The following is a 25,560-nucleotide window of genomic DNA, read 5'->3' as shown; positions in this document are numbered from 1 at the left end:
AAAGTCATGGGATGCCTCCTAATATTGTGCCAGACCTCCTTTTGCACAGCATAGTGCAGTAACTCCATGTGTCATGGACTCAAGTCATTGGAAGTCCCCTGCAGAAATACTAAGCCATGCTGCTTCTAAAGCCATGAGATAGTGCACCAGCAAGTCTCTCAATTATGTCCCATAAATGTTCGACGAGATTCATGTTGGGTGTTCTGGGTAGCTAATTCATTTTTCGAATTGTCCAGAATGTTCTTCAAACCAATCACACACAACTGTGGCCCAGTGATATGGCACATTGTCATACATAAAAATGTCAGTTTGGAAACATAAAGTCCATGAATGGCTGTGAATGGTCTCCAAGATCACACAGTAACCCTACCATCAGCTCTTACCAACTGAAATCAACGACACACCTGACCACACCGTGGCTTTCCAGTCATCCAGGGTCCAACCTATAAGTTCATGAGCCCAGGACAGGCACTGTAGGCAAAGTCGTGCTGTTAGCAAAGGCAGTCTCATCAGTCATCTGCTGCCATAGCCCATTAATGTGACATTTTGGCACACTGTCGTAACTGACAACCTTGTCACATTCACATGTCCCACATTCATTTCTGCAGTTCTGCAGTTCTTTCACACAGTGTTGCTTTTTTTTTTTTTTTTTTTTTTTAGGGCGCAAAACTTCTATGGTCATTAGCGCCCAGCCCGTGAAGTAGGAAACAGGAAAAAAACGAAATTTAAAATCAGCAGCAATGGGAACAAAGTCATAAAATTTGAGAAACTAAAGGCAGAAGGAATGCTTAAAAATCCACAATAGAAAGGAGTTAGTTGTCCCTAAAAAAAAAAAAAAAATAAAAAAAAACTTCAGATGACTGACGTCATTTCACTGTCACTAATAAACTGTAGAATGCGGTCAGCTGAGCGCGTGTCATCTGCTAAAATCGACGATAGATCAGGCGATAGCTGTAGACGGGAGCGTAACGGATTAAAATAGGGGCATTCAATTAAAAGGTGTGACCGTCCACAGCTGAGAGCAGTGGGGACAGAGTGGGGGAGGATCACCGCTTAAAAGATGTCAATGGCTAAAAAGACAGTGACCTATCCGGAGTCTAGCTAAAATTACCTCCTCCCGACGACGCGTTCGGGAGGAATAGGTCCAAGCGCAAGGAGGGGCTTTCACTTCCCGCAATTTATTATGGGGAAGTGTTGACCAATGCGCATGCCATAAATGAGCAACTTGGCGACATAAACCGCTCCGTAGATCGGTAAATGGAAGAGACTGAATAGCTGGCCGAGGAAGAGAGACTGCAGCCTTGGCCGCTATATCGGCCGCCTCATTCCCACAAATACCAGCGTGTCCCGGGAGCCAGAGGAACGCCACTGAGACGCCCCCCAGGTGGAGCAAGCGCAGACAGTCCTGAATCCAGTGGACCAGAGGGTGCACAGGGTAAAGAGCTTGGAGACTTAGGAGAGAGCTGAGAGAATCTGAGCAGATTACGTACTGTATCCGCTGATGGCGGCGGATGTAGTGGACAGCCTGGAGAACAGCGTAAAGCTCCGCAGTATAAACCGAACACTGGTCGGGAAGCCGAAAGTGATTTGGGGTGTCGCCAACAATATAGGCACTCCCTACACCTAACGATGTTTTCGAGCCGTCGGTGTAAATAAATGTGGCTTCCGTCATTTGTGCACATAGAGCAGCAAATGTCCGACGGTAAACAAGTGTAGGGGTACCATCCTTGGGAAATTGACATAGGTCGCTGATCAAGTCGATCCGGGGACGGAGCCAAGGCGGTGCTGTACCCCAAGTTGTCAAGAAGGTTTTAGGAAAGAGGAAGGAAAGAGAATGGAGCAGTTGACGGAAGCGGACTCCCGGGGGTAGTAGGGAGGAGGAGCGGCCTGCATACCCGACATCAAAGGAGGCGTCGAAAAAAAGGTCATGGGCTGGATTAGCAGGCATGGAAGACAGATGGCTAGCATAACGACTCAGAAGGACTGCCCGCCGATTGGACAGCGGAGGTTCAGCAGTCTCAGCATAAAGGCTTTCCACAGGGCTGGTGTAAAAAGCTCCAGACACTAAACGTAATCCACGGTGGTGGATAGAGTCGAGACGCCGAAGAATAGACGGCCGAGCAGAGGAGTAGACTATGCTTCCATAATCCAATTTCGAGCGCATCAAGGCGCGATAGAGGCGGAGAAGGACCACTCGGTCCGCTCCCCAGGAGGTACCATTCAGGACACGGAGAGTGTTAAGGGAACGCAGACAGCGAGCCGAAAGATACGAAACGTGGGAGGACCAGCACAGTTTTCTGTCAAACATAAGACCCAAGAATTTAGCGACGTCGGAAAACGGAAGGTTGACAGGACCTAGATGTAAGGAGGGCGGAAGAAACTCCTTACGTCGCCAAAAGTTAACACAAACGGTCTTACTGGGTGAGAAACGGAAGCCGGTTTCGATGCTCCGCGAGTGGAGGCGATCGAGACATCCTTGAAGACGTCTTTCAAGAAGGCTGGTCCGTTGAGAGCTGTAGTAGATCGCAAAATCGTCCACAAAGAGGGAGCCCGAGACATCAGGAAGGAGACAATCCATAATTGGATTAATGGCGATGGCAAACAGTACAACACTCAGCACGGAGCCCTGGGGTACCCCGTTTTCTTGGGAGAAAGTACGGGAGAGAGTAGTGTTCACCCGCACCCTAAATGTGCGCTCTGCCATAAATTCGCGAAGAAAAGGGGGTAGCCGACCTCGAAAGCCCCAAGAGAACAGTGTGCGAAGGATGACTGTCCTCCAACAGGTATCGTATGCTCTCTCCAAATCAAAAAATATTGCTACTGTTTGGCGTTTCTGGAGAAAATTGTTCATGATATAAGTGGAGAGAGCAACAAGATGGTCAACTGCAGAACGATGCTTTCGGAATCCGCATCGGGCAGGTGTTAAAAGACTGCGGGATTCCAGCCACCAAGCTAAACGGTAATTCACCATACGCTCCAAAACCTTACAGACACTACTCGTGAGAGAAATGGGGCGATAGCTAGAGGGGAGATGTTTGTCCTTTCCAGGTTTCGGAACGGGAACGACAATAGCTTCCCGCCATCGCCTGGGAAAGGTACTGTCGGTCCAAATTCGATTATAAAGGCGAAGGAGGTAACGCAGGCTATGGGTTGATAAATGCAGCAACAGTTGGACATGGATACCATCCGGTCCTGGGGCGGAGGAGCGAGAAGAAGAGAGGGCATGTTGGAGTTCCCGCATGGAGAAAACAGTATTGTAGCTTTCGTGATTTTGAGAGGAGAAAGCAAGATGTCGCACTTCCGCTGCACGTTTCTTCGGGAGAAACGCTGGCAGGTAATTTGAAGAGCTCGAAATCTCAGCAAAGTGCTGACCCAATGAGTTAGAAATTGCGACGGGGTCCACTAAGGTATCATGCGCGACAGTGAGCCCAGAGATCGGGGAGAAACTAGGCGCGCCTGAGAACCGTCGAAGCCGACTCCAAACTTCCGAGGAGGGAGTGAAGGTGTTAAATGAGCTAATAAAGAATTTCCAGCTTGCCTTCTTGCTATCGCGGATGACGCGACGGCATCGCGCACGGAGCTGCTTATATCGGATACAGTTGGCCAAAGTTGGATGGTGACGGAAAATGCGAAGAGCACGTCGCCGCTCACGTATTGCGTCACGGCATGCCTCGTTCCACCAAGGAACTGGGGGCCGCCGGGGCAATTCGGAGGTGCGTGGTATTGAACGTTCCGCAGCTCTGAGAATAACGTCGGTAACATGTGTGACCTCATCGTCGACGCTGGGAAAGCGACTGTCATCGAATGTCGCTAGAGACGAAAAAAGTGTCCAATCGGCTTGGGCAAACTTCCAGCGTCGCGAGCGCATATATGGCAGGTGAGGCTGCAGTCTAAGAACACATGGAAAGTGGTCACTCGAGTGTGTGTCATCAAGGGTGAACCATTCGAAGCGCCGAGCTAGCGGAACAGTACCGACCGCAAGGTCCAAACGAGATAAATTTGTCGTGGAGGCAGACAAAAATGTGGGGACCCCAGTGTTGAGGCAGACTAGATCCACTTGGTGGAAGACGTCTAGCAATAGTGAGCCACGTGGATAAGGATGTGGAGATCCCCAAAGCGGGTGGTGGGCATTGAAGTCCCCAACCAGCAAATAGGGGGGTGGAAGCTGATCAAGAAGATGAAGGAGATCAGCTCGTGCCATTGGTGTGGACGATGGAACGTATACCGTACAAAGAGAGAACGTGTATCCAGAAAGGGAAAGACGGACGACGACAGCTTGGAAGGAACTGTTTAAGGGGATTGGGTGATAATGGAGAGTATCATGGAGCAGAATCATGAGTCCTCCATGGGCTGGAGTGCCTTCAACAGAGGGGAGGTCATATCGGACGGACTGAAAATGAGGGAGAACAAAGCGGTCATGGGGACGCAGCTTTGTTTCCTGAAGACAGAAGATGACCGGCGAGTAGGATCGTAAGAGGATCGACAATTCATCCCGATTGGCTCGAATGCCGCGGATATTCCAGTGAATAATGGACATAGGGTGATCAGAAAATGGAGGAATGTGACCAAGGGTGCTGTCAACTCAACGACTGCTCAGAGCTTGCGACCGACAGCATGGAACGGCATTCAGTCGAAGGCAGAAGATCCTGATCCATAGGTTGGTCAGGAGCAGCTCCTGCCACCAACGATCGGCCAGTTGACCGGCCACTAGCAGTGCGCCTCGGCGACACAGAAGACGGCTGAGGGCGATTTCCGCCAGGTGGTGCTGTAGATGGGACACGCCTTGGCGGAGAAGGAGAGGAACTGTGTTTCTTCGTAGCCTTCTTGGAAGTAGGATGTTTAGATGAAGGAGGAACCGATGGTTGTGAAGTTGCGGTACGTAAAAACTCTTCACGAGAATGCTCTTTTTTCGAAGACTTGGCGCCTAACTTTTGGGCTCAAGATTTAGCAGAACCCGACGAAGGGTGAGCCATAGAGTGGGCAGACGAAAGTGGTGAGGTTGAACGGGCGATCTTTGCGCTGGCCGATCTGACGACCGTGGTACTAAAGGTGAGGTCGCAAGTCTGCGTGGCCGCCTCCTTTGTTGGCCGAGGAGAAGAAAGGACAGTGCTGTATTTTCCTTTCTGAGGCACGGTGGGCTGTCGACTGGCGAGTAACTTTCGAGCAGCAAAGGTCGACACCTTTTCCTTCACTCTTATTTCCTGGATGAGCTTTTCGTCCTTAAAAACGGGGCAATATCGAGAGGAAGCAGCGTGGTCACCCATACAGTTGATGCAGCGAGGGGATGGAGGTGGACAAGCACCCTCATGGGCATCCTTGCCACACGTAACACATTTGGCCGGATTGGAACAGGACTGGCTGGTGTGATTGAACCGCTGACATCGATAGCAACGCGTAGGGTTTGGGACATAAGGGCGAACGGAAATTATCTCATAGCCTGCTTTGATTTTTGATGGGAGTTGAACTTTGTCAAATGTCAAGAAGACAGTGCGGGTTGGAATGATGTTCGAGTCAACCCTTTTCATAACCCGATGAACAGCCGTGACGCCCTGGTCAGACAGGTAGTGCTGAATTTCTTCGTCAGACAGTCCATCGAGGGAGCGTGTATAAACGACTCCACGCGAGGAATTTAAGGTACGGTGCGGTTCCACCCGGACAGGGAAGGTATGGAGCAGAGAAGTACGCAGCAATTTTTGAGCCTGGAGGGCACTGTGTGTTTCTAACAACAGGGTGCCATTCCGTAATCTGGAACAAGACTTTACAGGACCCGCAATTGCGTCGACACCTTTCTGAATAATGAAAGGGTTGACCTTGGAAAAGTCGTGACCTTCGTCAGACCGAGAAACAACAAGGAACTGTGGCAACGATGGAAGAACCGTCTGTGGCTGAGACTCAGTGAACTTACGTTTGTGAGCAGACATAGTGGAAGGTGAGGAAACCATTGCGGAAGAATCCCCCATGATTACCGGCGTCTCCGATGGCGCGCTCCTCCCTTGTGGGGGCCCTCACTGAGGGCACACCCGCCTTAGGTGATTGTTCACACCTCAGGTCACACCTCCCGACAAACGGACGGAGGGACCAATCGGCACTTTCGGAAGGTATCAGCTCGGGTAATCACCCCTCCCTGGGCCTGGCCGTTACCAGGGGGTACGTACGTGTCCTACCTGTCTACCCGGGGCGGGGAATTACGCGTTACCCCGTCACCGGCTACGCATGGAAGTGCGTGGGTCGGCCTTCAGACACGCACAGGGAGGAAAAAAGAGAAAGGGAAAGGAAAGAAGAGGGGGTCTCAAACGCCGCAGCGGAGAAAAGGGCAAGGAGAAGAGGGAAGGAAAAGAGAAGGACAGAGGAAGTACGAGGACTTGCAAGTGTAGAAAGCAAGGAATTTGGAACAGTTTCGAGCATCCGTCTCCGGACGTAGGCACAAACCATACTCCCAGAGGGGGAGAAAGGGAAGGAAAGAGCCAGAGGTGAGGGGGGGGGGGGGGGGGGTCGAAGATGGGGGACGGGGGGAGGGATGCGGAAAGGGAAGGGAAGGTATGCAGCCCGGAAAGGAAGGAGGGCCACATTAGCTCGGGGTCCCGTGCTCGCTACGCACGTGTCCACAAAAGAGTTGTGGACCCCCTGGGGGGGGGTGTTGCTTATTCGTTAGCACTGACAACATTATGCAAATGCCACCGCTCTCACTCATTAAGTGAAAGCCATTGGCCACTACGTTGTCCATGGTGAGATGCAAGGTCTGAAATTTGGCATTTTCGGAGCACTCTTGACACTGTGGATCTTGGAATATTTAGTTACCTAACACTTTCCAAAATGGAATGTCCCATGCAGCTAGCTTCAATTACCATTCTGCGTGCAACGTCTTAATTCCCATCATGTGGCCATAGTCATGTGGAAAGCTTTTCACATGAATCACCTGAGCACAAATGATAGCTCTACCAATGCACTGCCTTTTTAAAACCTGTGTACACAATACTACCGTCATCTCTATATGTGCATATCGCTATCCCATGACTTTCATCACCTCAGTGTATATGTGCGTGCTGTAATGCTAGAATTAATAATTAACATTTGGTCTCAGCAGAGCCTGGGAAGTCAGGAAGTCATGGTGGAGGCAATCGGTGCAGTGGAAGTGACATTACAACGAACCTTTAATTGTAGTGATAGGCGGTACAAGCAAGCAGCTATCAACCATTAAATTATGTTGAAGCAACTGATATGAATTATGGTGTGTTCCCTAAGGTGTCATTAGCAGTGGTTATCATCAGAGATCATCTGATGTTCTGGGCAGATACATTAATTAGCAGTTTCGATGCAGTTGCTGCAGCACATGAAGAAATGAATTTTCTGATTTTATTGGTGTAAAAACATTTGTATGTAAATGAAGGAGAGCTATATTAACTGCTGGAGTTAATTTTTCAGTCAACTTCACACTTTTTACACAGCAAAAAGAAAACTACTGTTTCTGATCTTGCATGGAAAAGAAAAAAGAAAAATGCAGTTTCTCAGTGGATTTTGAGGAACTGAATTGGCAAAATAATTTCATTTTCTTCAAACATTAGTGCAATGAATGAAATTTTCACTCTGCAGTAGTGTTCGCTGATATAAAACTTTCTGGCAGATTAAAGTTTTGCACTTGACTGGGACTCAAACCCAGGGTCTTTGCCTTTCATGGGAAAGTGCTCTATGAAGTCAGCTACTGGAGCACAACTCTCTACCTGTCCTCACAGCTTTACTTCCACCCGTACCTCATCTCCCACTTTGGATGGTAGGAGATTAAGTACTGGCTGAAGTAAAGCTGTGAGGATAGGTTGCGAGTTGTGGTCTAGTAGCTCAGTTGGTGGAGCACTTGCTCACGAAAGGCAAAGATCCTGGGTTTGAGTCCTAGTCCAGTGCACAGTTTTTGCCAGCAAGTTCCATTAGTGCACTGTCTTAGGTTTTACAGATCATAATTATCACATTTCAGTATTGATTACACAAACACATGTAGTTTACATACATCACATTACATCAGTGCTGGCACCTTTACATCCGATGCAGTTAATATGTAAAATATTGGGATGGTGGCCAAGTGGTAGAGTACTTGCTTGGAAACCAAAATGTCATGGCACTGAATCCCACTCAGACCATGGAGTATTTCAGTCTACCTTTAATCTGTGAATGATGTGAAGATACGGCAATAACAATACACTGTTTGGATTCCACATTAAACAGCAGAGCCACTTTCACTGGTAGATTAAGTTGGTATATGCCAGTCGCAGAAGTGGTGTCCAACTGAAAGACTTGCACCAGTCACTGAGCCACACAGTTACTATATAGATGTAAGATGCACCTAACATGACAGTTTTTTCATTTGAGATTTGGTCCAACACAGAAGTCAGCACATTTGATTTACAGGTGCTGACAATGTCCACCAGGGGTTTCTGTAGGTGAATTGCTCTCTGAGCAGTCAGCAGTGAAGCACATTCCAATGCTTATCTGAAAGAACTAATCATGATCCACCATCATGTCACTACAAGACAGGAGACTACTTGCCGATTTATCATGGACATACTTCCAAAATGACTGATAAGATTTTATTGCTCTTACAATTGTCTTTATATGAAGGGTCGCTGTTGCATTGCTGCCAAAAACTTAATAGGCCTATAATTCAATATCATGACAAAACTTGGACATTTGACACACTCGCCACAAAAAATAACTGCAAGCAGAGTCATAGACAGGGCATTATAAATAAAAATTGTGTGTTTTAAAATAAAATGATCACTGTTTTCTACTGAAAATTGTGTTACTTTATTGCGATATTTACTATTAATTATTAACTCCAGTTCACTGGTAGATCTATCCAAGAGACTTGAAAACCACTCATGCGACCCTTCCTGGAATATTGCTCAAGTGTGTGGGACCCATATCAACGAGGACTAACAGAGGATATTGAACGGCTAAAAATAAGGGCAGCAAGAATGGTCACAGGTTTATTTGTGTCCATAGGAGATAGTCACAAAGACTGAAAGAACTGAACTGGCAGACACTTTAAGATAAACACAAACTACTCTACAAAAGCCTACTTACAAAGTTTCTAGACCCACTTTTAAGTGGCGAATCTTTGAACATACTACAATTCTCTGTATATTGCTCTAATAGGGATCACGAAGACAAGATTAGTCGAATTACAATGTGCACACAAGTGTTAAAGCAAGCATTTTTGCAAAAAGCTCTAATGCCTTGTGCAATGGGACGTACCCTCTGCTCTGCAAGTAACAGTGGTTTGCAGAGAGTATAGATGTAGATGTATCACATTCTCAAAAATATCACGTGTACTGCAGCTACTGACAAAAAATAATTTCCAACACATGTTTATATGAGAGATTCTACAGTCTAAACACTGAACTGACTGCAAAAAATATAGCTACAGTTTCAACAGAAGTTTTGTAATGGAACTGGAAATCCCAACATTTTAGGAGTAGGGAGGGGGAAATTGTGGAATCACAAAAACTGAAAAGGCATGCAGAAGCATCAAATCCACTGCAACATGAAACCACAATAACTTAATTTAACTTATGATTAAAGCAGTTGAACATTGTCTCTTTCTTGATCAAAGAGATTCTGTGTAACTTTTCCTCAATTCCAGCATCAGTACTAACTCCCCTTTCCATAGCTGTTTATTTTTCTACAGCTAGAATCTCTAACTTATTTCCTAATTTGTGCATCTTCTAGTCCTGTTACAGCAGTTCCTTTATCAGCAATTGTTAATATCTCAGTCTGTCTCAAAAGTCTTAAAAATGCACTGTCTTTTGGGTACCTCTCTTCCCATAAGCCTTGAGTACACACACATTTCACTGCGTATGAAGGCAATTTAGTGGTTAGTTCTCTTACCCTTGTTTACTAGCTTAAATCAAGAGAAGCATAAGTTAATAGAGTCAGGTGTTGAGAGCCTCCACAAGGCATGAAAAATATTGTATTTCCAGGTGGGCGGCAAAGCAGGTACAGGAAGTAATGTTAAATATGCTGGATGCATAAAAATGCAAATATAATTGGTTACATCCCAAATATTTATTTCTGCAACATGTGAAACTTTCAATCTTACACCATGCAAGAAAATACTTTCTATTTCTGGCTTCCCAGTAACTATTTATGGTAGCATAATAGTGTTTACAAACATTTCCTCATGTTCACTACAACTTCATGGTTAGCATTCCTTGGGAAAGAACTGAAAATTGAATTATTTTCAGATGAAATCATTAAATAAGAGGCTGATCATCCACAGAGACTGCCGTTAAATGAATGCCACTACATTCTTGCCAACAATAACTTATTATTGTTAACTTAACAGTGATTAGTGATTTTACGCAATCAAATTAGAAGACTGGCAGATAGTCTGCATTCTTTGGCTTAGTGTGATGCAGCATCGCAATGACTATTCCCTTTACAGCAGCATTTGATTATGCCGATGTGTGATTATTTTTTTTAATTACCTTAATTTTTATAATAAGTCTCCAGTGTGTTCTGTCAGAGTTCTTACTGATTTAATCCAATGAATAAAGGTTAAAAAACTAAGGTTCCACGTATTTACGAAGACAGACTTGTGTATGGATGGAACAGTCTATACTTTAAAATGCTATACAGAAAAATGTTATTCAGCAGATGAAGTTGACAACTGACTTGTATTGTTGCATAATACTAATACAATAAAAACCAAATTTCAACACATCTTCACGCTCTTTTACACATATCTTAATGCTGACATGGACAAGGCAATTCCATGTTTCACTCAGACTGTACGGAACTGGAAGTAATGCACATTCTACTTCCCAACTACAACCACCAGCCTAGAGTGTGACAACTACCAAATTGTTCCATAACCTACCATAGGCTACGACTGAAAAAGCTTTCACTACATATGGAAGTGTACCTATTTGAAACTTTCTTACAAGACTGTGTGCTGAACTGTGACTAACTTGGAAAGGTAGAAAAAGATCTTAGTGACTCAGCTACTCTGGAGAACAACTTTAGAGCTTGTGGCTCTCTGTACATCTCTTCTTCCAAACTCAATCAGGCACTGCCAGCAAAACATAACAGTCTAGATTCTAGTTCTGGTTCACCATACAGATTTTTAATATTGCATGTCAGACACCACATTTTACATTTTGTAAGATTTGAGAGAAACAATCACTGGAACCATTACCACTGAAGACTAGGTTAGTAGGCAAAAAGTGGTGTTGCATACACTGCATTTAAGAGCACCTATGGTTGACAGGTCACCTAAAGTTTACATAAAATTTTAAAATGTTTGAAATAAGGAAATGAAGTAATATAGAAGGCTGTGCTTTTAACATACATTGTTGTTATACATAGTTTAACCGTGGTATCTACGAAGTCACAGAGAAAGCATCGTGGTTTTGGGAGTGGAAAGCCACATTTGTTATGGCCTGCACTGCAGACAGAAGTGAGAAGCAAACCTTAAGGAAACTGCAAGCAGGTAAGTTTCACTCAGTGTGTTTCAACTTCTTTCTGCATATGTTAGATTAATTTTAATTCTTTTGTGTTACTGAAAAGACTATAATTGCCTTTGTTTTGTTGAGTGTGGGATAAAATTAGTACTTTAAGCATTCACAAGTATGTCAACAATTGGTTCTTTTAAATTAACATAATGTTAAATATGACAGGGGTGTCAACTTTAGGTTTCCTATTACAACTTGAGTTTTAGACTGTATCTGAAAGTAACTTTAACGCTGTTCATAATTGTATTAGTTTTATTAAGCTATGTCACTTAGAACCCATAATTGACATAGTGTGTCAGCTTTAGGTATTCAAGTGTTTAATTTGGGAGTGGTATCTGATAATTTTAAATCTTTTATTTTCTATTATCAGTATTCTAAATAATTGTTATTTTTAACTGTTTTTTTTCCGGAAACATGGGTCCAAAGAAGTATCAACAATACTCACAAGAGTCTCTGATGGAGGCCATTGATGCAGTGAACCGTGGAATGAGCTATTCTTATGCTTCAAAACAATTTGGGATTGCAAGGGTAAGAGTGTCTACAGCATTTTCAGCAGATCAGGAAAATTTGCTAGCTGAGTGGTAAATAATGAAGGGGAAAACAGGGTTCCCAGTTTCGAAACAGACGTCGTCGTATTCTGCTAGAAAGTTGGCTGACAAATTAAAGTTTAAAGTAAAAGAGTCTTTTACCAGTAAGAAATAGTAGAATGGCTTTATGCAAAGACATCACGATTTAAGCTCAAGAATTTACCAAAATTTAACTACAAGCCGAAGAAATGCCACTCAAGATAATATTAAATTTTGGTTTAAGGAGGTTCATAGTTATTTTGAGGAGAGGGAGCTAGTTTCAGTGTTTGAGGACCCAAGTAGAATTTTTAATAGAGACGAAACTTCCTTCTTCCTCAATCCAAAGGGTGGAAAGGTTCTGGCTGAACAAGGATCGAAGACAGTGTATCAAGGGGCTGGAAATGATGAAAAGGAGAACAAAAAAACAATCATTATGGGAAATGCTGTTGGGGAACTTGTTCCACCAATGATTGTATTTAAGTAAATAGTTTTACCTGTTTATTAATTTTTGTATCTGTATTCTCTAACAAGCCTAGTTTACATTCTGAACATTTTCTTTCAGGTACACCAGAATACCAGCAGCTGCAGCCACAGCAGTAGCAAAGGAATGGGCCATTGGGCATTCAGAAAGTGGGTGGATGAACCATGAAAATTTCTATGAGTATATTGCCAACATTTTCTACTTATTGTTTGTAAAGAAAGGATTTCAGTTCACAATTGTTTTGTTTCTGGATGGCCATACATCACACTTGTCACTGTCCCTGAGTCAGTTTTGTGCAGAGAAGGGCACTGAAAAAGTGGCCCTATATCCAAATGCAACACACATTTTGCAACCTATGGATGTTGCTGTGTTCCGTACTCTAAAAATGTGTTGGAAGCAAAAAGTGCAAGAATGGCGCATGGAGAACTGACACTTAAATAAACAAAACTTTGCACATGTGCTCAGTTTAGTTCTAGATTGTGTAACGCCCGAGATCCTCCAGAATGGGTTATGTAAATGTGGATTATTTCCCTGGAATGCAGAAGCTGTTTTAGTTCCAGAATTAGATGTAACCAAGCCACAAGTGGCAACAACAAAAACAGCAATCCCAGAGTCCCAGTTGAAAGAGCACATAGCTTGGCTCGAAGATCAAATTGGACCAGAGAGACTACGAACTTTCGTGGAAAATAAGGGAGACTGGACAGGTTGTGCAGAAGATTTGTCCCTTTATAACCTTTGGAAGAAAATAAGTCAACAAGCTATACATAATCTGTCTCAGCAAGCAACCTCACCAGCACCATCATCTGCACCACAGGATGCCTTGCTGAGCTTGCCTCAGGCTTCATCACCAGAACAACCTTCTCAACTTCAAGAAGTGGGAAATACAACAGAGTCAGTGACACTTCTAGAACTTAGCACTCCACAAAAAGCAATAATGACAATAAATGAGCCGAAACCATCCATTAGTGCAGGATTTGTACCATCACCCTTTACAAAAGCTTTGTTTTGGCCTAGTCGTAGTGCTTCAACTAGAGTAACGAGAAGGAGAGAAAAAATTCCTCAAATGATAGATTACTTCCTAAAAATGGAGGAAATGAAAAAGAAACTAGAAATGGAGAAACAAGAAAGGAAGAAGGCTACAGAGGACAAGAAAATTATTCAACAAAAGAAGAGGGAAGAAAGACTAGCCAAGAAAGGAAAAAAGAAAGTGGTGGTGTCCGATTCAGATAATTCAGATGAGACTGAAGTTCCATTACAGGACAGTGACTCAGAATTGTATGAACAAGATTCTGATGAAATGTCATTAGAAAGTACCAGTGAAAAGAATGTGAAAGAAGGGGATTTTATCATTGCAAAAATTTGTGGGAGGAAAATGAAATACGTCACTCTTCAGTTACCTTTGCATTGTTCAAGAGGTGTCAAAAGATCTGATAAAAGTTATGGGACTGAAAAGTACTGATATAAGTAAGACAGAGTTTTTAGCAAATGAAACTGATATTTCCTTTATCTCTAACCATCAAATAATTGATGATGTACAGTTGCATGAACTGTCAGTGATGGAGGAAAGAATCAAATATGTTTTCAAAAAGTTGCTTAATGTAAAAGAAAAGTAGGTCATACATTGGTTTCTGACATTCTTTTGTAAACATTAATTTTCAGCAGTAAGCTCCTTTCTGAATTTTCAGTTGCTTTTATTCGTCTGTTTAAAAGATAACCAATAATTTGGTAAGGAACTTTAATTTTTAAGGACTATATTTACATGTACTTCAGGAGATTTACACATACTGTAAATGTTTGCAGTTAAACTTAAATAATAATAAAATAATTGGGTGTGACTAGCATTGCAGTTTTCTTTCCATCCTTGTCTAATTTTGGGGATATGGGAATTATGTCGACTACAGGTGCCAAAATCGTCAACTTTAGGAGCACGGCCTTTTTAGGGTGTCTATTTTAGGTGCAATTCAAGGGCTCACTTTCCAATTATTTTAGAAAAACACATAATTTCATTTTTACAAGACATGATATTTTAGATGAAAGCTGAGACTCTGAAGTTCCAGAAAATAATTTTAGAACCCACAATTATTTAATAGCATGGCCATAATATTAAAAAGTAGGAAAAAATTCTCTTAACGTGTCGACTATAGGTGCCCTAACCTTACTGCTCTGCATGTCAATGGAGAATACTGCCCGAAAAGCTGAGTTTTGTTCACGGCATCTGTGTCCAATACTGATCACTGCAGTATGCACAGATCTTGTGGCATAGAAAACTTTTATCAGTGATTGTCATCAAGTAAAGCTGCAAAAGTGTTTTTACTTGTCTGGCAAGGACGATGCAGCAACAAAACTCCCCTCCTCCCCCCCCCCCCCCCTTTGGAAGTTGTGTGACACTTTTTTTCCCTTTGTTTACTTATGGTTGACAATACATCTTTTTTCGCTTTCTCTGTGAACCTAAAAGTTGCATAAAATTTAGGAAATTATACTTCTACAAGGAAGGTTCTTAAATGACTAGTACATGGGCATACTTAAATAATATTGTGACTAACTTGGAAACTTGGCTATACATACAACACAGTACGATACTGGATGTGATTCATGGGCAATCAAACAGTTAACATTCCAATAATAACAATACATTTGAAATTGTCAGACTTTTTAACTACTGACATGTTCAGAGTTTTGTAAGAGGTAGCTTACTGATGAATATTTTTTTTTCACTATCTCTTACATCTCTTAAGTACATGCAAACAATTACTACACGATGTACGAAGCGTCCACCGCAATATGAGAAATAAAAAGCGACAGTCATTTATATCAAAATTAGAACTTAGTTCTGGGCAGAACCTGTTACTTTACATTACAATCACGCTCTCAGCAGCGATTATATGCTCTTATCCATTATAACGACAGAATTTGTAGTTCTTATAAGTACAAAAACAACTGCAAAATTGTCTGTACCTCCTGAAAGCTTCCCACAGGAATTCCCTACTAGGCATTTGTGAATTGAAGTAATACGCCATGGAAGGATCCAGTCACCAACGTACTTCGGGCTGTGACACTGACTCATCTATCACGTTTTCGTGAGGGAACTTACTGTCAAGGATAGCAGATAACACCTGCTGTTACGTACCTTTGAAAAATGTCCCACAGGAATTCACGACTGACCATCTGACCTGTGTACGCCATTATTTAACACAGTAGAGGTGCAAAATGCACACTGGGTTCCCGCTTAAGGGGGCGGTGATACACTGTTTGCACACGCCTCTCTTTCACTGAACAACCATGAATATGAGAAAGTAGACATCCACGTAAACCTCTTTGCGACAACATAACCTTGAACGACAGTGTGTACACTACTGTGCAGAATCGACCCTCCTGAAATCGACCATACTCTGTTGACACTATCAGCGAGGGAATAACTAGTTTTGGCAACATATGGGTATCTAAAACTCATATCTTATTATTTTCCTTTCACTTTACATTATTTGAAGTAATTCTGACTAAAATCGTTTAAATTACAAAAAATGATAATGACTATAAATATATCCGCACTTCTCTTTGTACAGTGTGCTGAGATCAGTGAGACTTTTAACGAATAGAATATTTTGTAAATATAAAATATATCTACATAGTTTTTTAATTATTCTGTTGATGAAGAACTTATTTATCTCTGTAGCTTAACATCGTTGATAGTCCGTGACTTCTCTCTCGGGTACCCCTGTGTAAAGTCTTTGCTTATTTCACTCAGTATGCAACTGTCAAATAGAGATGGCAGCACTTTCACAGTACGATGCAGCTGCTACGCTGATGCAAATCCCTGCCGTGTAGGGGAATAAAACAGTAGATTTGTTGCCGTGATCGCGAGCAAACTGTCGGCCTGCGTTGCTAGTAAGGTGCGCGTTCAAATGCCAGTGAAACGCCGGGTCGTGATGACTAGCGTCTGTTACCGCTGCGGTGACTGAAGTATGCAGCAAGGGCCCGGGCACGGGCCCTGGCCCATGGTGGTGGTGGGTCTGCTGCTGTGCCTCGCTTGTTCCCTTTCGCTCACGAAACTTTTAATGTGTGTGTTCGCTCAGGATGCCGCTAGTCACAGCAACGAAGCAGAACTGTGGTTGCACGAGAATCAGTTGCAACAGCATGCCGGTCTTTTCAGAGAGCGTGGTGAGTTCTACCCCACAAACGATTATAGCACAGCGATGCGCAAACCTTGTCTGTCTCGTCTCTTCCCTCCCCTCCTCCACCACCTGTATTCCATGATTTGTTCTGATAGTAGGTGGCGCGGGATTTGGATTGTGCAGGATGCCAGCAACGGACTTTGTATGAACTGTGTGAGAATAAAGACTAAATCATTTTCAGTGCCTACCAGAATGGAACCAGTCCCATCAAGTAATTTGTTAATTTGTTCAAATATGTTGTTCCAGCAGTGTTTCGATTCCCTTTTCCGTGGTGGTAATTACCGTGATAGCTCAGAATTCTACATCAATTTCATCAAGCGTTCATAGTTAGTATTTGGCCTCAGATGTCAGACAACATTTACGCTTATTACTTTTTAACATTGCCATTGAAGAAATTGTTTTAGTCGTCTAGAGATTAAAACTGAACTTTCAATAAGTATTGGAGGCCTCTCTTTTGCTGTTAAATTCGGGGTTATATAGTCTGTTCGATAACTAATTCTTATTTCAATAATTTATGCTCTTTGACACAATTTAATGAACCTCCCAGTTTCACCCAGCTACCTCTCATGCATAAAATTTTCTTGTGCTATGTAGAATGTCTGGTTGTCACTCAGTATTCATTTTGCTGGTGACCCAGTCAGTTTTCCCCCCTACAAATGTGATGAAGGCAAGCGTGTAAGACAAGTACACAAAATGAAAGGACTGAAATATTTTCTTACGTCATCTTTTAAGGATCGACATTTATAGTATCAAGCTGACAAAGTAAATACTGCAATGCCTCCTATTTATCGTCAGAAATTTGCTACTCATGGGCAAACAGCAAGTTTTAAAAGTTACTGTGCTGGCCCTAAGGCAATGTGTCAAAACGACTGCAATATCTTGGAAAGGAAATATGTGGTCCAATGAAAATAATAACGTGTTTTGGAATTAAGTCCGCGTTTTCTAAGCGTCTGATTATCTCTCTTTTTCCAAGTATAATTTACAGGGAAATAAGCAAACAACGTTTACTCTTTTAACACTAGGACCCAATTCGTTTATAAAACGACCCTTGGGTGACATTGCAAGCAAACCGCTGTCCATTCCTCAGCCAAAAGCCACAGACATAATGTTCTTGCAGTACCATTTCTTCTTCATGATTTCTCTTCAACTTTTTTGTTCTCGCCGAACTGGAGGTTATAACCAGATACAGCTGTGGCACAGTTAACACTTCCGTGCGAATGATAGCGTGACAAAATGGACTGTCTGGATTTGTCAGCGCAAAATTGATAGGCATTGTTGAACATTGTTGCATACGCTTACATCTCTGCAACTAACATCGATGTTTATTTGTTGAAAGTGACGTCACGCATTAATGAAATAAGTATCTTCTATATGAACAATGCCAGAAGGCCAATTTCAATAGTAAAAATGAAATGTCATCCTTGAGGAACATCAGAAGTTTCTTATACGTTCCGTAGGAAACATGTCTGGGTCTTGATCAAGCTGCTCCTCCATAAAACTTCGAAATCGACCGAAGCCGTAAAGTTAGCTAGAATGTAAAACAAATTCCCTTGATTGTTGTAGTGTGAATCGCTTCGCTAGCAGCTTTATCGGCAATTAGCGGTTTCACAAATTAGACTGATTTTTGCGGCTCCTATGCTTTACTCCACTAGGACGTAACAAGCTCAGTTTGATATAGCTTTTCTTCTCGAATGTAATTGATAGTTTTAAATGAATGAAAATGAAGCCGATAGAGTTCCCGAAATTTCGGTAGTAGCCCGTGTATGCAGACGAAGAATATATGTTCATGCTGACAGAAAATCGGGTATGTCTGTGGGGTTAGCTGACACCGTTTCTGTTCTGTAAGCATATACATTTATCTGGACATACAACAGACCAGGGCTTGTCATCGATGTGAGAATCTGTAACAAGAGTCTCCCTCCTTAATTCGAATTCGATAAACTGAATCGCGTGAAACAATTATTTATGGCTTATTATTTCTGTTGGTGTTCTTAAAAAAAATGATTTTGACTATCTTTAAAATGTACGACGGACTACGTATTCTGTGAAGCATGCGTCACCGGTTGTCGTATCTAGGATTACCGATATATGCAATCTCAAAGTGCCTGGCTGGTATAACCGATCACGGCAAACATTCAGTTATCCCGACGCCTTCAGAGACCCCCACCCAAAAAATAACAAATAACGAAATAAAAAATCAGCCCATCCAACAGGCCTGACAATAGGTAGAGAACAGTTATTTTGTTTGGTACCAGGACACGTGGCATTTACTGTATCCCAGCATATTGTCATCTCGCTGTGAACCTGAATGAGCAAGAGTAATTGGGAAAGCGAGAATCTACACTATGGCCAGTGTGCGCTTCTTGCGAGCAATGAGCACATGTCGTGCAAACAATCTACTACAGCTGATGAGCGAAGCGGAAGTACGATTGTATGAAGACCAGAGAGCTGGCCAAATTTTTGAAACCTATTAGTTATAATACTTACTTAGAGGATACTCATTCTAAAGTGCCCATTTATCGCACTTGGGCCTATGTAGTAACGGGCAAAGGAAGCAACTAGTACTATGAGTAAAAGTGCGAAAGGTTAGTTATTGACGTGCTTTGACAGTGAAATAGGTGCTTAAAACAACCTGTCACAGGCTCACGACACAGAAAAGCTATACCAAACCGTTAGGAAATAAAAACACGTGTTATGGAAGAGCAGAAATCGTTTCAAAAACTTAAACTGCACAGCAAAGACAGAGGCTCTGAGCACTATGGGACTTAACATCTGAGGCCATCACAGGACTGTCTTGGGGAAAAGAGCAGGAGGGAGAGTTATTGACGTTATGGTGCTATAGGACAACGAAGAAATTCACTGAAGCTGTAAAACGGCTGAGCAACGAAGCAGTTGTACAACATTCGCCTAAGAACAAGTAAAGCAGTATTTTGCATTAAGTAAAGGAAGGTTATTAAATAATTCATTACACATTCATAACTGTTAACTGAATATTTCGCAATATATTGCTTCTTGTGTTGTAAGAATGGATCATTGTTTCTGTCTATCCTTATAAATTAGTACCTTAGTGTGGATGCGCAGAAGAAATTTGACTAATGGGTTTCAACAGTAAGCTTTTACACTGAGAAAAAAAAGCTTCGGAAGAGCTTACTATTGAAAGCCAATACTCAAATGGCATCCTTCTGCAGTAAAAACATATCGAGAACACACTGCCGCACTGTAATACCCTATGGTAGAATTATTAAGAAACAATTTAAGCCAAGATGTTTCGGCATAAACGTAAAAAGAAGTCGCAATAGTTGTCTTCAAAATGTCTGTTTTCTACAGCGCCTTTCGTTACGGAAGGAAACGGGTCATCCACATGGCGACATTCTAAGGTTCTCTTAACACTCGGCGGGTTAGATTAACGTAGTCAAACATTGCGCTGCAAGAAGGGCCGGTTCGTACGTCCTTCCCTGGCTGATATTAGCTGCCTCTCCTTGGGTCCTTGGTAATCTCTGAAATTTTTAAGTTTTTAATGAAACCAGAAAGATCTGAAACTACTATATTGTTTTAGCTTCAATAAAAATGTACTGTCTATTAAACGGAGTGGTGAGAATGAAAATACGAAATTACTGATAGTTTTTAGTTTGACAAATTAACTTTTAATTCTACAGCTTCACTTTTTGTTGTAAAAAAATTGCAACAGAAATACAACAAATTTCGAATTTTAAATTGACGTGTTAAATGTAAAACACTTTCCACAGTATCAGTGTGAAGAAAAGTGACAAGTAAGAAATTAATTTTAGAGAATTTGCCATGAAAGTACTACCGTAGACGGAAATGAATACAAATGGTTCAAATGGCTCTGAGCACTATGGGACTTAACGTCTGAGATCATCAGTCTCCCAGAACTTAGAACTACTTAAATCTAACCAACCTAATGACATCACACACATCCATGCCCGAGGCAGGATTCGAACCTGCGACCGTAGCAGTCGCGCGGTTCCGGACTGAAGCGCTTAGAACCGCTCGCTACTGTGGCCGGCAGAAATTAATACACCTGATCAGAATTTTTGTGTATGCCACCAATAAGGAGAACACACATTTGTTTGTGGTATGATAGAGAAATCAAGTAGCCAACATGATTTAGAGTGCTGATAACACCACTTCGAACTGATATGCCCATCCCTGAAATGGCTTCAGATGAAAATATTTGTTACAGCTGTGAGCCACAGTAGATGTTTATTCATCTGATAACATTGAACTAAAGTTGTTTGTTATGCATAAAGGGTGGATCACAATTAACAGCGGAAAATGACAGCTGTGACAGTACAAGGCAAAACGTCGTCCACACAGAAGTGCCGTACCACACCGCTAAAACCCAACAAAATGGGCCGACGCATTCCGTGTGGACGGCACACCGCTTCACAATGCGCATTTTCGAGCAACAAGGAACAAGTTCCTCACAGTGGAAACGGTTCGTTCGTTGTGCACTGTTTGGTCTGGGTTGTTGCTGCCGAGCCAGAATGAGACGATAGTGCACAGATAGAATGTAAATTAACCTGCACGCCTCCTATCTCAAAATGAATTTCGTGTGGAATCATCAGAAAAAAGAAAACTTTGTACACTACTGGCCATTAAAGTAGCTACACCACGAAGATGACGCTACAGACGCGAAATTTAACCGACAGGAAGAAGATGCTGTGATATGCAAATGATTAGCTTTTCAGAGCATTCACAGGAGGCTGGCGCCAGTGGCGACACCTACAACGTGCTGCCACGAGGAAAGTTTCCAACCGATTTCTCATACACAAACAGTTCACCGGCGTTGCCTGGTGAAACGTTGTTGTGATGCCTCGTGTAAGGAGGAGCAATGCGTACCATCACGTTTCCGACTTTGATAAAGGTCGGATTGTAGCCTATCGCGATTGCGGTTTATCGTATCGCGACATTGCTGCTCGCGTTGATGGAGATCCAATGACTGTTAGCAGAATATGGAATCGGTGGGTTCAGGAGTGTAATACGGAACGCGGTGCTGGATCCCAACGGCCTCGTATCACTATCAGTCGACATGACGGCATCTTATCCGCATTGCAGTAACGGATCGTGCAGCCACGTCTCGATCCGTGAGTCAACAGATGGGGGACGTTTGCAAGACAACAACCATCTGCACGAACGGTTCGACGACGGTTATAGAGCAGCATGGACTATCAGCTCGGCGACCGTGGCTGCGGTTACCCTTGACGCTGCATCACAGACAGGAGCGCCTGCGATGGTATACTCGACGACGAACCTGGGTGCACGAATGGCAAAACGTCATTTTTTCGGATGAATCCAGGTTCTGTTTACAGCATCGTGATGGTCGCATCCATGTTTGGCGACATGGCGGTGAACGCAATTTCGAAGCGTGTATTTGTCATCGCCATAGTGGCGTATCACCCGGCGTGATGGTATGGGGTGCCATTGGTTACACGTCTCGGTCACCTTTTGTTCGCATTGACGGCACTTTGAACAGTGGATGTTACATTTAAGATGTGTTATGACCCGTGGCTCTACCCTTCATTCGATCCCTGCGAAACCCTACATTTCAACAGGATGATGCACGACCGCATGTTGCAGGTCCTGTACGGGCCTTTCTGGATACAGAAAATGTTCGACTGCTGCCCTGGCCAGCACATTCTCCAGATCTCTCACCAAATGAAAACGTCTGATCAATGGTGGCCGAGCAACTGGCTCGTCACAATACGCGAGTCACTACTCTTGATGAAGTGTGGTATCGTGTTGAAGCAGAATGGGCAGCTGTAACTGTACACGCCATCCATGCTCTGTTTGACTCAATGCCCAGGCGTATCAAGGCCGTTATTACGGCCTGAGGTGGTTGTTCTGGGTACTGATTTCTCAGGATCTGTGCACCCAAAATGCGTGAAAATTTAATCACATGTCAGTTCTAGTAAAATCTATTTGTCCAATGAATACCTGTTTATCAAGTGCATTTCTTCCTGGTGTGGCAATTTTAATGGCAAGTAGTGTAGATGTGCACCGAAAACAAACCAACGGTGACTGTGGAATCTGAAATACACACTGAGGTGGTTAAGTCATGGGATAGCGATACGCACGTGTACAGGTGGTGGTAGTATAGCGTACGCAAGGTATAAAAGGGCAGTGCATTGGCGGAGCTGTCATTTGAAGTCTGATGACTAATATGAAAACGTTCCCCACGTGATTATAGCCACGCAACGGGAATTAACAGTTTTTGTAAGCGGAATAGTAGATGGAATTACACGTAGAGGACATTCCATTTCGGAAATTGTTAGGGAATTAAATATTACGAGATTGACAGTGTCAATAGTGTGCCGAGACTACCAAATTTCAAGTGTTACCTCTCACCATGGACTACGTAGTGACCGACGGGCTTCAATTAACGACCCCGGCGTTTCCGTAGAGTTATTAGTACTAACAAACATGCAACACCGCGTGAAATAGTCGCTGAAATCGATGTAGGGCGGACGAAAGTATCCTTAGTACACTGTGGCGAAATTTGACGTTAATGGGCTATGGCAGCAGACTACCGACGTGAGTGCCTTAGCTATGAGCACGACGACGCATGCAGCGCCTTTCCTGTGCTCGTGGCTATAGCGGTTGGACCCTAGGTGACTGGAAAGTCGCGACCTCGTCATATGAGAGCCGATTTCAGTTGGTAAGAACTGATGATAGCGTTAAAGTGTGGCGCAGACCCACGACACTTTCACAGTTGTGGACAGCTGTAGACACATCATGGTTCAATACTTCTGCAGGAGCTGCTGCACTTGCCGGGCAAAAGGAGGCCCGACACAATATTAGGAGGTATGCCATGGCTTTTGTCTCCGCAGTGTACGTAGAGGTTAATCACAATTAATAGTGAAAACTGACAGGTGCGAAAGTACACTGCAAAGCCTCGTCCACACGGGACTTGCCGCGTCACACTGCGCAAACCCAAGAAAATGCGTTGGGCGCAGCGCGACGCGTCCGGCAAACCGCTTCGCAATGCGCGTTGTACAGCAGCAACGAGGTGGTAGTTTAGGCCGGTATTACACTATCAAATTTCTTTGTCTAAGATTTGATCAAAGATGTGATCAAATATTCCGTCAAATATATTTGACAAAGATCTTTGACGTAGCGCTAGAAGGGGTATTACACTGTCATCCTATTTTTCGTCAAAGTTCAAGATGGCTGACAACAGCAACAACTTGTTATTAACCGCAGCAGTTGCATGTACCACAATTGCACTGTGTGCACATGCGGAAGAGAAGCAGGGGAAAAAAAGGATACGCACTTGGGTGAAGCCGTGGATTTTACGACACGATAAAAGCATTCAACAAAACTTGTTACGTGATCTTATAGTGGTGGACGTAAAGTCGTACATAAATTACTTAAGAATGGATGAGCATATATTTCAGTATGTGCTCAGTGAAGTGTATCCTCGTATTACAAAGCACAATACTCACTTAAGAACTGCTATATCTGCAGAAGACAGGCTCACTGCAACACTCCGATTCCTTGCTACAGGAGAGGGTTAGGTCAGGTCAGGTCTCCAATCTTCTTAATCTATTTTTGTATTCAGGGTGCCTCACATTGTAAAGCGCCTCAACAACTTCATACATCTCTATTTTGTAGTTGTCGGTACACACCAATTGTATTTACCGGCAATGTTCATAAAAACACTAGAGATGACAGAACGCTGCAGCAATGCTAGCGCTCCACGTGGTAACATGTCACATTGTAGTGAACAGAAGACAAGCGACTTCTTTGATCAAATCTACAGCGAGGTCCTAGATTTGATCAAATATCTGACGACATTTGACAAAGTTCCCTGTTACAACAAAAAATTTCTTTGACAAAGATATTGGACAAAGAAATTTGATAGTGTAATACCGGCCTTACCGACAGGAGGTGTGTTGATTAATTTGCATTCTATCTCAAATTGAATATCATGTGCAACTTCATAGATCTTTACCGAAAACAACCGGAATTGTGGATTCTGAAATACAATGATTACCAAATAAAATGTAAAGCCATGATGTTGACTGGTCGCTTGAGTACAATCCTGTTCAGTACAGTTCTGAACCACCGGCCTGCCAATCACTTTTGACTCTCTTATATTCTCCATGTCACATATATCCGGCACCCCTTCAGAGGAGGACATCATAAGAGATATGACCGACATTTAACGGATTCTTCTTTTTTTACTTTCGCGGGCTTTATACATCCGATTTTTTGAAAAAAATATCTTGTTCGTACACATGTTCCTGATGTATGTTTGCATTTGTAAGAGGGTAACTCCAAAAGAAATGCACACCATTTTTTTAAATCCATCTTTTATTCTACATGTTTGAAAGTTTTACAGTGTGTAGATACATCCTTTAGGGCCAATATTTTCATTTCTCCACATAATTTCCATCCCTCTCAACTGCCTTACGCCATCTTGGTATCAGCGCTTGTAAACCCGCACGGTAAAATTCTGGACCAACCTGTTAGAGCCACTGTTTGGCAGCGTGCACAAGGGAGTCATCATCTTCAAACTTTGTTCCACGAAGAGAGCCTTTCAGTTTCCCAAAGAGATGATAGTCACTTGGAGCCAGGTCAGGACTGCAAGGTGGGTGTTTCAGTGTTGTCCATCCGAGTTTTGTATCGCTTCCATGGTTTTTTGACTGACATGTGGCCGTGCATTGTCGTGAAACAGCAAAACCTCCTGCTTTTGCCGATGTGGTCGAACACGACTCAGTCGAGCTTGAAGTTTCTTCAGTGTCGTCACATATACATCAGAACTTATGGTGGTTCCACTTGGCATGATGTCCACAAGCAAGAGTCCTTCGGAATCA

The 25,560-nt window shown here is 43.0% G+C and overlaps 2 protein-coding genes across 3 annotated transcripts in view; one reads left to right on the top strand and one right to left on the bottom strand.

Moving 5' to 3' along the window:
• Positions 1–15,899, bottom strand: part of LOC124803047 (programmed cell death protein 6) — a 59,852-nt gene extending 43,953 nt beyond the window's left edge. The window contains exon 1 of one of the 2 annotated variants that reach the window (XM_047264165.1): positions 15,676–15,899. In XM_047264165.1, the coding sequence (XP_047120121.1) occupies positions 15,676–15,731 (56 nt within the window). In that variant the 5' untranslated portion in view covers positions 15,732–15,899. Of the gene's footprint in view, positions 1–15,503; positions 15,644–15,675 lie in introns of those variants that run through there. The other variant, XM_047264164.1, reaches the window with a different exon arrangement.
• A 429-nt stretch (positions 15,900–16,328) lies between these two features.
• Positions 16,329–25,560, top strand: part of LOC124802750 (apoptosis-resistant E3 ubiquitin protein ligase 1) — a 654,148-nt gene continuing 644,916 nt past the window's right edge. The window contains exon 1 of the mRNA XM_047263734.1: positions 16,329–16,706. Coding sequence (XP_047119690.1) covers positions 16,511–16,706 — 196 coding nt within the window. The 5' untranslated portion in view covers positions 16,329–16,510. The remainder of the gene's footprint in view (positions 16,707–25,560) is intronic.

This window comes from Schistocerca piceifrons, chromosome 6 (genome assembly GCF_021461385.2).
Source record: "Schistocerca piceifrons isolate TAMUIC-IGC-003096 chromosome 6, iqSchPice1.1, whole genome shotgun sequence".
In the NCBI taxonomy this organism is placed as follows: Eukaryota; Metazoa; Arthropoda; class Insecta; order Orthoptera; family Acrididae; genus Schistocerca; species Schistocerca piceifrons.
The sequence above is the reverse complement of the archived record's forward strand: the minus strand, read 5'-3'. Positions and strand labels throughout refer to the sequence as shown.